Source organism: Anguilla anguilla, chromosome 1 (genome assembly GCF_013347855.1).
Source record: "Anguilla anguilla isolate fAngAng1 chromosome 1, fAngAng1.pri, whole genome shotgun sequence".
Taxonomy (NCBI): domain Eukaryota; kingdom Metazoa; phylum Chordata; class Actinopteri; order Anguilliformes; family Anguillidae; genus Anguilla; species Anguilla anguilla.
The window spans coordinates 44,833,644-44,846,981 of record NC_049201.1 but is presented as its reverse complement, the minus strand read 5'-3'; the positions used below and the strand labels follow the sequence as shown (position 1 = coordinate 44,846,981).

The window sequence follows — 13,338 nt, the reverse complement described above, 5'->3', positions numbered from 1 at the left end:
GTGGATGGATTGTATTATTTGACACTTTATTGGATCATATTCACATCTCAGTCTGATCTATGTGCTGTACTGTAAAAAAAGGTATTCTTGTTTCTTTTGCTTAAATACTGTCAATAAAGCAAATCTGTTCTCGAGTGCTGCAGTGTTTTTTGGCTGGGGAATTATGTGAACTTATTCTTTGCTCTCGAGCATGGATACTCAAATCTGGATTTCAAATCCAAATCCAGCTCTGGTTTTCTTTTCCCCCAGGTAATTGACTGAACCATTAGTGCTAATGACTGACCAGACTGTATTCACACCTGAAGGAAACCCACCAGTTCTTGAACCTTGTGGGCCATGATTCGAGAAACAGGGATCTAGGGTATTCATTGCACTCAGCTACATTCATTTGGTACAATTTTTTTTACCTTACATTAATTATCTATATTACCTCTCACGGTCCTGGCACTGATAGTAATTGAAAGAATAGTTAGGGTTTTTTTAATGTTTTTTCATCTGTAAGCATATGTTTTTGGTTGGCCAGGACATTTTTTTTTGTGTAGAGTAAACGGTGTGGAGTATTTCAGATATTTATAGAATTTTATGACAACCTGCCAACCTTACAATCCCTAATATAGGGGCATTTGGATTTTTTTGTCTAAAGCCAGAAAATAACCTTCAACTAATTCAAAAGCAGCTTTTATAGAGACTATATTACCAAAGACTGTACATATGAATAGATACATTTTATGGTGTTTATTCACCATTGTTTTTTGTGCTCCTCTGGCCAAGCAGTAGCCAATCGCACTGGCTGAGCTCAGTGGGCACATGACCAAAATGAGCGAATCAAAAGTATCTAAAAAATCCTTCATTTCTCATGAAAACTGGGCAAATCTAAAAATACAAAAAAATCAAAAAGTGACATATCCATTTAATGGGCACAATAAAAGGCTTGCGTGGTGTATGTCAGGCAGAAGCACTGGTATTCTTTTCAGAGAGAATTCTTACTGCACATCACTGCCATTTTGACAGCAGAAAGCTTTCACATAAATTTGACTTTCTGTCACACTTCATGTTGCTTGAGCGCTTTAAGTGTCAAGCAGAAACCTCAGATGAAACAAAATTGTTCAGAAACTGTTCATCATCTAAGGCGTGACTTGACTATCTGTTTCTATATCAAAGAGAAAGGCCCTGACTATCAAAAAGTATATTCACATAAAGCAAGTGCAAGTGGGCTGGGAGATGCCACTCCGTGAGTTAGGTGTCACTCATGAGACCCATAGAAATTGGGGCAAAAAGGATGTCAAAGTATTTTGGTTTTGTTGGAAATTTGCAAGTAAACTCCCGTGGTCCTAAGACTTGCTAATACTAGAGTATAGCCCCCATATCTATGGGCACGACTGGGTCAATCACAGGTGTTGGCACAATAATCCTCCATGATGGACACTTGTACAAGATGTACGGGACTTCGTATTGGACATGAAAGTTTTAACATTTTGAATTAGGGGTTTCAGGGTTTTATGTTTTTGAATAAATTATTGTAAATTTACCATGGACACTGGTGTCCATGTACAGATACATTGCTGACCCCAGGTCAAATATGTATTTGAAATGCTCTTTAGATACCTATAAAACATGAAAACACACAAGCAGATCCAAGAATTTTCAAGAAAACACGTTGCCATTCAAAAATTAAAACCGTATGAAAAAATGCATGAATTAATTTTGTTCTGAATACTCTTTTTTATATAGTCAGTAATCCACAGAAATTGTTCTGATGTGTAAAAGGTTGAAACTCTTCAAATAAATATTTGACCAAGGTCAGGTCCTAATACTTGCTGGAGAGTCCACAGACGTTGCGCAGGCTGTAGCAGCAGATGATCTCCTTGAAGGTCTTCCTCATCTCCTGGCTTCGGAAGGCGTAGATGAGCGGGTCGATGACCGAGTTGCACATGATGAGGATGAGGTACATGTTGAAGTGGGACATGAAGCAGACGCAGTAGAGGTTGCGCGGGCAGGTGATCATGAGGATGAGGTGGAGGAAGAAGGGCGCCCAGCAGACCACGAAGATCCCCAGGAGGATGGTGAGGGTGATGGCGCCCTTCATGCTGGTGCGCTGGTGGATGGAGTTGTAGCCGGGCAGGGCGGCGATGCGCTTGACGTGGGAGCGCGCCAGCATGAACATGTGGCTGTAGAGCGAGGCCATGAGCACCAGCATGGCGAAGAACATGGACACCAGGCAGATGACCACCGGCGTGGTGTCCGAGTAGATGATGAAGACGATGCCGCAGCCCGTGCAGAAGGTCCAGATGCCGCCGATGATGAGGCCCGCCCGCCGCACCGTCATGATGTTGTGGTAGCGCAGGGCGTAGAAGATGGTGACGTAGCGGTCCACGGCGATGGCCAGCAGGCTGCACATGGAGGCCACCACCGAGATGCAGATCATGGAGTCGAAGACGTTGTCCATCTGCCGGATGAAGTGCTCTTCCACCACCAGCTGCCGGTTGTTGAGCAGGTAGATGATGATGGTCTCCCAGGCGTTGGAGACGCTCACCAGCATGTCGGCCACCGCCAGGCTGCAGACGAAAAAGTACATGGGCGAGTGCAGGTTCTTGTTCTTGATGATGGCGGAGATGACCAGGATGTTCTCCAGGAGGCTGATGATGCCCAGGATGAGGAAGACCTCGGTGGCGATATGGAGCTGCTCACAGGCCGTGGGCTTGGTCTTGCCCGTGACCTCGGTCAGGTTGCGGAGCGAGAAAGTGGTGTTGCCAAATGCAGCCTCCAGCAGCGGCGGCCCCTCGGACGTGTTCATTTTGGCGGAGGTCGCGGTGGAACTCTTCCTCCTTGGGTTCACCTCAGGGTTTTTATGTGCGGTACATCGTCACACTGTGTGAAAAGAAAAACACTGAGTTTTTATTCTTATTTATTAGTGAGCACTGTAACCTGCAGCAGAAACTTTGTGCCAACATATATTTTCAAACCTGAACAAAATCAACTGTGATGTATTTAATCCACACTAATACAAGATTACCAGGTATTACACAAAATCTCATGATGTTACACCCCATGGCATTAATTTAATGAGCATTCTTATCTAAGCAAAGTAAACTGTGCACAACAGGATTAAAAAGGTAAGAAACAGAATAGGATAGATAGGTACAAAAAAGACATTAAAACACCTTGTGTCATTAATGCACTCATCATAAAATTTTGGTGAACAACCCCAAGAAGATCAGCTATTAGCCTTTCTTTTTGTATAATATGACCATAAAAATACTATTAATTATTTAAATTTTCTAATGGGGTAACAAAGAAGACTGCAAGACAGCTACTGTATGCAATTAGTGTGCACTAATCCATGATTTCTGTATTTTTATGAAGTAGTTTTCTGTATATTAAAATTCTTCATTTAAAACAACACAAATTTTGGGGCAACAGCACTTCAATCGGGTGACCAGTTTGAGCAATTGGAATGTGTTGTTACCCTGAACAAACGCTAAAAAAAACTGCGATTTATGATATTGAAAGCCATTTTCTTTCCTACAGGCATAACAAACAAGCACTGTTCATCAAAACATGACTAACTGAATAAAGACCCCTTTCTTTCATTCTGAAGTGGGAGGCTTCTAGTTCCCTTCAAGTTCTGCGAATCAGAGAAGCTTCTAATGACCTAAAGGATCCACAGGAAGGGTGGCTTTTGCATTCCTGGAGCTCACACAGAACAGCTTGTCCGCAATCTTCCCAGGCGTGCTCATGTCACACCCTACTGCGTCTCATTTCACTGGCTATCAGTTCTACCCACCATACTTCCAATCAATGAGACCACACCATGGTTCCCCTCCCATTCCCACTCAATAGTACTCCCTTCTTTTGCATTAATTCTGTTTAAGGTATTTTTATGCTTCTGTGTTTCTCTTCTTTGAGTTTGTTATGCATGCAGTCTGTATGCATTTAGAATTTGTTCTTGGTTAGCATAGTTAACTATTATCACTGGTCTTGGAATGTTGTTAGCCAGGTCTGGTGCTATTGATCACATTAATAAGGTGAATGCACTTATGTTTCTCACCGGATAAGAGAATCTATTGAATTAATGTAATGTAATTTTCAAAGCTTGTTTCAGCACTGTGTGTTAGCCACCAAAGGTGCCAAGCAACCAGTTGAATTTCATGTGACATTAAACTCTGCTTTAAATGCCACTGGCGTAGCCCACAGATGGAAAAAGAAAACTTATTTAGGGAACCTTCAGTCTGAGTTTATTGGAGCAAAGAAATGCTGGACACAAGGACAAGGTGACTGCCTTCTTGCACTGTTGATGACTTTAAAAGGTAGTTTGGCACTTTTCACATAATTATTTTTGATTTAGCCATAATTCTGTTGACCTTAACCAACATTTAATGAGAGCAGGCAGGGAACATGTAACATACTCCAGAGAGCATGACAAGGCAGGATGCACCCTGTCACAGCTCAGACAGGCACCAGAACTTAAGGGAAATCTCGTTTGTTAGCCCAGTACTTTTGCTTCACCTACATCATAATATGAAAGTTATTGTAACCTCAGTCAATTCCTTGTTTTACTGATATCACTTCTCTTTTCAGAATACGAAATAAATCTAAATTAAATAGTATTAAAGATATGCCACACAATGACCTTACATTACAAGCATTTAGCAGACGCTCTTATCCAGAGCGACGTACAACAAGTGCAAGTCATTAAATCAAATCAAATCAAATTTTATTTGTATAGCGTATTTTACAGCAGTTGTCACAATGCCCTTTACAGACAACCCTGGCCTAAACCCCCACAGGAGCAAGCCTAAGGCAACAGTGGCAAGCAAAAACTCCCTGTGGCAGATGAAACCTGGGAAGGAACCAGGCTCAAGGGGGAAATCCATCCTCCTCTGGTTGGCTCAGGGTGCCGACTGGTGACCAACATGTCAGTCAGTTTTATAAGGTTTGTGATGTGGCTCGGATGATGGGTGGGGCTGGGTGGCGGTGATGGGGAACAGCAGGTGGCTCAGATGATGGGTGAGGCTGGGTGGCGGTGATGGGGAACAGCAGGTGGCTCAGATGATGGGTGGGGCTGGGTGGCGGTGATGGGGAACAGCAGGTGGCTCAGATGATGGGTGGGGCTGGGTGGTGGTGATGGGGAACAGCAGGTGGCTCAGATGATGGGTGGGGCTGGGTGGGGAGGTGATGGGGAACAGCAGGTGGCTCAGATGATGGGTGGGGCTGGGTGGGGAGGTGATGGGGAACAGCAGGTGGCTCAGATGATGGGTGGGGCTGGGTGGTGGTGATGGGTGGGGCTGGGTGGCGGTGATGGGTGGGGCTGGGTGGCGGTGATGGGGAACAGCAGGTGGCTCAGATGATGGGTGGGGCTGGGTGGGGAGGTGATGGGGAACAGCAGGTGGCGACAGATGAGGCGACAAATGAGGACATTGGCTTAACGTCTTCTCCAAAAGACAGGAGCCCTCACTATTGCCTCAAATTTAAAGACTCCAAATTGCCCATCTTACTGCTTGGCATGGTGGAGAAGTCTGTGCACAAAAACATCCTACATCCTTTCTATATTCATTCTACACCCTTTCTATGGTTTGAGTCATCATAGGAGAAACCCAAATTTCCCATAACCTCCACAATCAGACAACAACAAATGACCTAACCTCTACAGAGACACACCGATCTGACCAAAACTAATGTGCAGAAAGGCTATTGGATTATATACCTCTGCAGCAGAGTGCTGAGAGAGGCTAAAGATGAGATAGTGAATGACAGGTAGGAAATCGCATCCGGCATTCTCCTTCCTCATTTCACACTGATAGCTTATCTCTGGGCTCATATCGTCTATCAGTCATTTCCAGTCACAATACAGCATTTAAATGCTTTGCGAGTTTTCTCCTGATCCCCGAGACCACTCATCTGCCATGTAGCACACGCTTTTTTGTCGCAGGAGAAATTAAAGTTCGAACCTCTATGGTGTAAGGACAGACAGTTCAGCACAGCCCTGTGATTTAGTTCAATTTTGCTGCAATTTGTGAATCACTCTTTCACCCCATTGCCCTTTACGCCTCCTTAGTGCACGGAACGGCGTGTGCTATTAGATGCAATAGAACCACCACCTGCTGCCGTCAATTAACTGTATTTATTATACGGAAAGGAACTTAAAAGGACGTGCTGTCCGTAGCAACTAGCTTGAGAATATTTCATTTATGATAACTTTTCTGAAATACAGAGACATAGCTGGGCAGATGTCAATTGCAACCTTGTCTGTTTCATTGTGAACAACCACAAAGCCAATCAAATGTATTCTAGTGTCAAAATGTGAAGCAAAACAAACTGCAGGATATACATCATAATGAGAAAGAATACTGCAGGTGTCAAGTTCCATTCTGGCACTGAGGTCAGAAAATGGTACAAAATGTCATGAAAATATTTGCCTTCTCATTTGCAGCAGCGTATTGTTCATGTAATCTGTGCCTCTTTTTGATCACTCTTATATCCATGACAGCCTATGACATCATATCCACCTGTGAAAATCAGACACCTGAACAGGAAGTCATAGAACAATGTGTGGAAAAGTGTGGGAAAACAAATGAGTGTTCATTTAAAATCATAATGAAGAATGAAGTCCTGCAGAATTATTATTTATTTGGATATAATTTCTTGCCAATTATTTTTAAGATGAAGACATGGAGCATGCGTCCTCTGTATCAGTCCTCAAAGCCTTTCTGGTGCATGCAGAGCCAAGCATCTAGACTTGTGACATCATGATTGGTCTTTGGCGCAAATTGCCTTGTCGGGGTTGTAGTACGGTTCATCTACCTGACAGTGGGGATAACAATATGTCCAATTCACCAGACTTCTCAAACAGGCAGTGCTCTCCCCATTGTTTGACAGCGTTTCAAGATCTTGCTTACTTCTTAACGATATTCTGTTTGAATCCAAGCTTTAAATTGTGGGCTGCTGTATCCTGCATCAGGTTCCAAGGGCGCATGCAAATACATGTGTCATCTGGAGCCCACAAAGTCAGCAGTCACTTTTCATGCTGCCATCCGCTAGCTGAGCTGTGGCTAACTGCACCGAAGAAATATATAGCTGCAGGTGCAACAGGTAAATCACAGGAGCATGGTGGACCAGAATGGTCCCTACTGAGTGATGACCTTGAGGAATACCACTCTGACAGAAACTACCCTTCATGTGCAATGCTCATAGCCAAAATATGTGGTTCTCCCCAACACTATCAGCCACTGTTGGCATTGGCATGTCCCAGGTTCAGAGCTTCAGGGGGCACAGAACTACGCTGAGCATAAGTGCATTAACTGGATATGCCACTTGGGAGCCCCTGCTATCTAACTAATGCTATTTAACTAAAGCTTTATTTAGTGTTCATTACATTTCCTGCTACACTAGCAGTGAGTGCATGACACATTCTTCCGAATGGGCTTTTTCTTACCTGGACTGCAACATTTTTCAGAGAGATTAATTAACTTTTAAGAAAGTACAACGTAATTGTCACCGTGAAAGTCATGACACACAGGCAAATGCCAGGACATTGCCAAGAAAGAGTATCATTCGATTGTAAAAAAGAAATGGACTTTGATTACAGAAATTGACTATTTCCTTACTCGATGTGGCCAGAGAATAGAAGGTTGCCTGGAGCATGACTCATCAGTCCAACAAAATGCCATGGATGACGCTCTCATTAACCCTTTGATCTGTGTCTCCGGATCTGTGAATGACTTGGACTCACAGCATTGTCCTTCGTTGTTGTCGTGAATTTCACAGATTGAACCAGCTCAGAACATTCCAGAATGCTGATCTATTTGAGTCCGAAGCTTAACTCGAGGCATATGGTTGTGATTAGTCAATCCTTATCCTACGTTTAGTGGGTATTTTAACCTTATCTTGGTTGAATAATAAGAATGGCAGTATATTGTAGCGGTGGATGGCTAGTCAGCTAGCCGTCGCAGCTTGTTTATAGTTAACGTGTGATAATGTGTGTGTGTGTGTACGCACGTGTTTATGTACAGTTAGTCCAGGATTGGACTGTTGGTATATTTCAGGAGGATTTGTATACCCAGATTTGCACATGGGCTGAATTTTGGTCATTTAAGGAGTGTGAGGTCAGTGCTCGCATCCAGTTCCTGAAGTCATGTTACTCAGTTCTCTAATCCCATCTTTGTGTTTGAAGCAGCTGTTTTGCTGTTTAACGCGTTGCTCGTTAAAACAAGAGCACAATGGCTTAAAGAGATTATCCTCTTGGTCTGTCCTTCGCTGAAATCGTTACAACATTATAAGAGCAATGCAGTTCATTTGTGTGTTCAGTGTCCTGCTATGCTGATAATGATGCACTTCATTTACCATCTACAACGATAAGTGAGGTAAATATTGGGTCGGTCGCTGGAGGTATCAGGAATGCACAATTCTGGTGAACTGATTTCGGCACGTCTTTTCAGTAGAGTATATGAGCATTGCGTCCAACTATAAAAAAATAAAAAACAGGTAATATTAACAAAGAATGACATTTTAAATATTTGTTATATTTTTTTATTTATGCTCATACTCTGAGAGTGAATGACAGCGAGCATTTCATTATACTAGCTACATATGACAATAAAGATCTTGAATCTTAAATATTGACACACACGCACACACAAACACACAAACACATTGCATGTTTTGTTTACATTTGCGGTTTACATTCTAAGAACCATATCTACCTCTAAAACTTGTTGTACACACACACACACACACACACATACACACACCAAGTCTATGAAACAAGTTCAGAAAAATAATAATCACTCACTTTAAAGAAATGATATGATATAGTTTTGACTCAGTAGTATACTGACTGAGAAGGGGCCGCATTATTAGTGATTACTGCAAAGGTCATGGCCTGATCACACTCTCCGAGGTGAACATATTTCCCTTCCTGTTTTGAAAGTGTTTGTTCACTGAAGTGAGGACAAAATCTAATTATAAGGAAGAGAGTGGGACTGCATTTTCCTGAACAACCCTAGTGCACTGTCCTTTAGTATCTACTTCATGCATTTTAGATTAAACTAAAGGAGCTAGCGTATTGTCACATGCACTCAGTCGGTCATGGGTTACACTATTCATACTTTTTAATCCATTAGCTTTCATTAGCTTTACTCCAGTTAGCTGTAATAACTCAGGATATACATGTTCACTGACTGTCAGCCATCAATACATTCTGAATACCAGTAGAAAATGCAGGTATACTATATCCACATGAACATAACAGCCACGAGACTCTTCAGAGTCATAATTATATGCATGTAGATATTCATGAAGTACTCATCTAGCAATCTTAGGGAACCAATACACAAACACATGCATGCACACAAACACACTCATATACACACAAAACCTAAATGCATATACACATCCCCTCATGTTTTTCACACATGCACACACACACACAACCACACACACGACAGGCACGTGTACACACACATACATACTGTAGGCCTATCATGCGCTTCGATGCAACATTAGCTGCCATGATGCATCTCTGTACTACTCTACACAAGAATAAATATGTGCTTATGATGCACGGACTAAAGCCTGAGAATTACCATGAAAATCATTTTAGTGGATTGCATGGTCCTGTGTATTGTAAGTTGGAACTTTGTACTTTTACTTTTATATATTGGATTTGTGATGTTTGAAATGTGTGGTATCTATGTAATGTTATAGCCCACATTAAGATGTATAAAGTCATAAATGAGTATGAACTTAATTATTGGATCATTAGATGATTACACACAGGTGTGTTGTGTCAGGCTTCTGCCTAGTGTGAAATAATGGTCTGTTGAACTGATACCATTACTACGCCCTGATAAAGTCATACTGTCCAAACATGCAGACAACTTCCAAATAAAAAAATGGTTTTTAATCGCATTGAGAGAAGTGTGCTGTTCTTTTTTCATTTTGATCTAGAAGAGGTACTTATTCTGTGGTATGTTTATGGCTTTACTCTTGCTGTGGATGGAGTGTGTATTTTGGTTAGAATAGTTAAGTTGCATTAGATCTTTAGTGATGGTGCACCTCTACCCACTGATCTGGGAATAATGTGAGCCATTATTTGCACTTCACTCATCTTCGTCGTCTTGCTCATAAAAATCATATGCATTTGTTTCTCTGCATTGTAACTTTCTCTGGATACGAGCGTCTAGCCTATTAAATAAAATGTAATGAGATTCTGCTGAAGTGCTGCAGTGCAAATCTAAAGTAAACATTCGGTATTTGGTATAACGCGTTTAAAAAATGTGTAGCATGAAACTTGGCTGACTGCCTAACAAATTTCTTTCCATGGAAAGAAAGGTAATCAAATAACACTTCCTGTAATTGTTTGAGAACGGATGCGCTTTATTCATATCTAAATGTTCAAGCAAATTTCCCACAAAAAAACCTATTATTAGAAAGTTTGCATAATTTTGTCAGGTCTATTGACTACATCAGTCCAAAAGTTAACCCTTTGCGCCCGCATCACAGATCGTGAATTTGGTTCTTCAAACATCGCCTCTTTTCTTTTCAGAACTTTTTGAGTGGACAGCGCCCAACTTCGGCTGGTTACGGTAAACTCTGCTGCGCAGCAAAAGCATTTGGCCAAAGGCTGTTGTGCTAGTCATATGGCAAGCGACGCAGAAGCAAATCCGGTTTTTAGACCTGGTTCCCTGCCTCGCCGCGATAATCCCACTGTTTGACCCTGAATAATCAGCAACACTTCTTTTTATTTCACGACAGTAAACTCCGTGGTCGTGGAAGGGATATCCATGCTGTAGTACTGATTTACTAAAGTATAACATATTTTATATATACATATATAACATGAATTTGGTTATACGGAGATTAAAAAAACTACAGGACCGTATGATAATAATAAAGAGTGCATTCATTAAATGTAGGCTATTCATCAAAAAGAAGAAAAACCCAGGGTGTTTGAAAAATTGGGCATAATAGCAATGCGGGTCAAGCGAATTAAACCATTTATCAAATAGCCTATATAGACAAAAGTGATTTGTGAACAATGTAGCCACTATATACTTTCCGTTGGCTTCTGTGGGATATTTTTCACTACATTAGGCTAAAACTATTTCATGGACATTCCATAAAAACTGACATACCTCTTGGTCCTCTTTTCTTCCAGTGTGGACGGTTAGTTTAAAAAATCCAGTTACGAATAAGTTTGGATGCAGTCTGTAGGAAATCCCGCGTCTCCCAGGGATTTTTCTAAATAAATGATTTGACACTCTCACTTGCGAAGCCGTGATGTCCGGAGCGGGCGGCAAGCTTCACTCGGCATTTATAGCATTTGAGGAGGATAACTCCACCTCTCTCAATACTCCCGAACCAGCTTCGCATGTAAGGGTGTAGTTTCTCCTCTGCCAGTTTGACGTATTTTATTTTAATCGCCATCAAAAATGGTAATTGCTGCTTCAGAATGCGCAGTGCACGAAAGAGTTTTTGTTTTGAAAATGTAGGAAACGTATATTTAAAAGTGGAATCTTCAGTCAATCTTCAATTGCAATTAGGGCGATAGGGTAGTGTAATGGGTTAAGGAACTGGCGTTGTGACTGAAAGGCTGTAAATTTGATTCCTAGGTAGGATACTGCTATTGTGCCCCTGAGCAAGGTACTTTACCTGCACTCTGTCAGTATATATCCAGCTATATAAACAGCTACTGTTATTATTACTATTATTATTATTATTATTATTATTATTGATTTTATTTTATTGATTTTATCTTTTCTGCTAAATGCCCATAATGGAATTTAACCTATAATTGTTCTTTCCAATTAAAGTAGCTTACTAAAAATAAATTGTATGAAGGCTATAGAATGCCATGGGGGAAGACTGGGTAGGACCCCCATGTTATCTCTCTTCTTGATCAATAAAGTTATTGTTAACAGATTTATTGAATGTCTCTGCTCTTTTGAATTTCATCTGGCTCACCATATTTATTCCACTGGAACCTTTTTAAGGGAAGGTGATCAAATTTTTGTCACTGGAAAATAGTAATCAGTGTATCTGTATCAATGTGTTGGTGAATAGTTATTCTTTAAAATGTGTATTGTGGATTTTTAGAGAGAGTAATTAATTTAATTTTTGCTGTTCATTGTGGTGTCACTAACCGCTAGCATTTGCTTTGATCGCTAGCTAATCAGGATTAGCCAGCTACTAGGTTGCTTGTTTTAGCTAGGCATCAATTGTAAAGCGCTTTGGATAAAAGCGCTATATAAATGCAGTCCATTTACCATCCATTTAGCTAGCCATCCTGATGAAAAAAAGAATACTGCAAGAAAACTGTTGCATGTAAATACATATTTAAAAGAATTTAAACGACTGAGCCAATTTCAATGCGGAATTGTTTTCTCTGCATAGGACGCTATGTGTAACCATGCAACTGAATATAGTAGAAAATTGTATTGCAAATTCAATATTAATGTTTTGAACAATTGTATCATTTTTATGTCAATCTTACTGTGATGTACAATTCTGCATTTGAACATCATTGGGGATTAGGATCAGACACATATTTCACCAATAGAACAGAGCCAACATACAGTATGCAATCCAGTTAAGCATGTCTTGAATTCAGATTCAATAACTTGCTTGTTGAAAATTACATTGAAATCCTGAGAATTGTTCAAGTTCCTCCAATGGGTTTTGGAGGCATTTGCTTGAACTTGAGCTGATAGGACGCTTCTGTACACCTCAGAATTCATTCTGCTTTCTGTCAGCAGTTACATCATCACTGAAGACAAGTGAGCCAGTACCTTTGACAGCCATGCATGCCCAAACCATAACACCCTCACCATCATGTTTCACAGATTGGGGGGGGGGGGGGGAGATTTTGCATTTTGGGAAGTTTCTTTTGGACATCACACTTTGCCCTGATCTCTTATAAAAGACAATCTTGGTCTCATCTGTCCACAAGACCTTTTTCAGAACTCTGCAGGCTGTCTTATGTACTTCTTAGCAAATTGTGACCTTTATATGCGGCTAACTAGTGATTTGTATCTAGCAGTGAGGCCCCAGTAGTTCTGTGGCTAACTAGTGATTTGTATCTTGCAGTGAGGCCCCAGTAGTTCTGTGGCTAACTAGTGATTTGTATCTAGCAGTGAGGCCCCAGTAGTTCTGTGGCAAACTAGTGATTTGTATCTAGCAGTGAGGCCCCAGTAGTTCTGTGGCTAACTAGTGATTTGTATCTTGCAGTGAGGCCCCAGTAGTTCTGTTTGTTGTGAAGTCTTCTGTGACATTAGTCATTCACACATCCGTGCCTGCCTCCTGAAGAGTGTTTCTGATCCATTGAATAGGGGTTTGGGATTT

At 41.2% G+C, this 13,338-nt stretch overlaps 1 protein-coding gene across 1 annotated transcript; it reads right to left on the bottom strand.

Annotated features, from left to right (window-relative positions):
* Nucleotides 1-322: 322 nt before the first annotated feature.
* Nucleotides 323-11,268, bottom strand: LOC118222324 (melanocortin receptor 5-like). The gene is made up of 2 exons (XM_035407816.1): nucleotides 11,133-11,268; nucleotides 323-2,868 (listed from the first exon to the last, which is right to left on the bottom strand). The coding sequence occupies exon 2, from the start codon at nucleotides 2,792-2,794 to the stop codon at nucleotides 1,808-1,810; it is 987 nt and encodes a 328-aa protein (XP_035263707.1). The 5' UTR covers nucleotides 2,795-2,868; nucleotides 11,133-11,268; the 3' UTR covers nucleotides 323-1,807.
* Between the last annotated feature and the right edge of the window lie 2,070 nt (nucleotides 11,269-13,338).

Coding starts and splice junctions, on each gene's coding strand:
- LOC118222324 (XM_035407816.1), bottom strand. CDS start 2,794: ATGAACACGTCCGAGGGGCCGCCGCTGCTGGAGGCTGCATTTGGCAAC.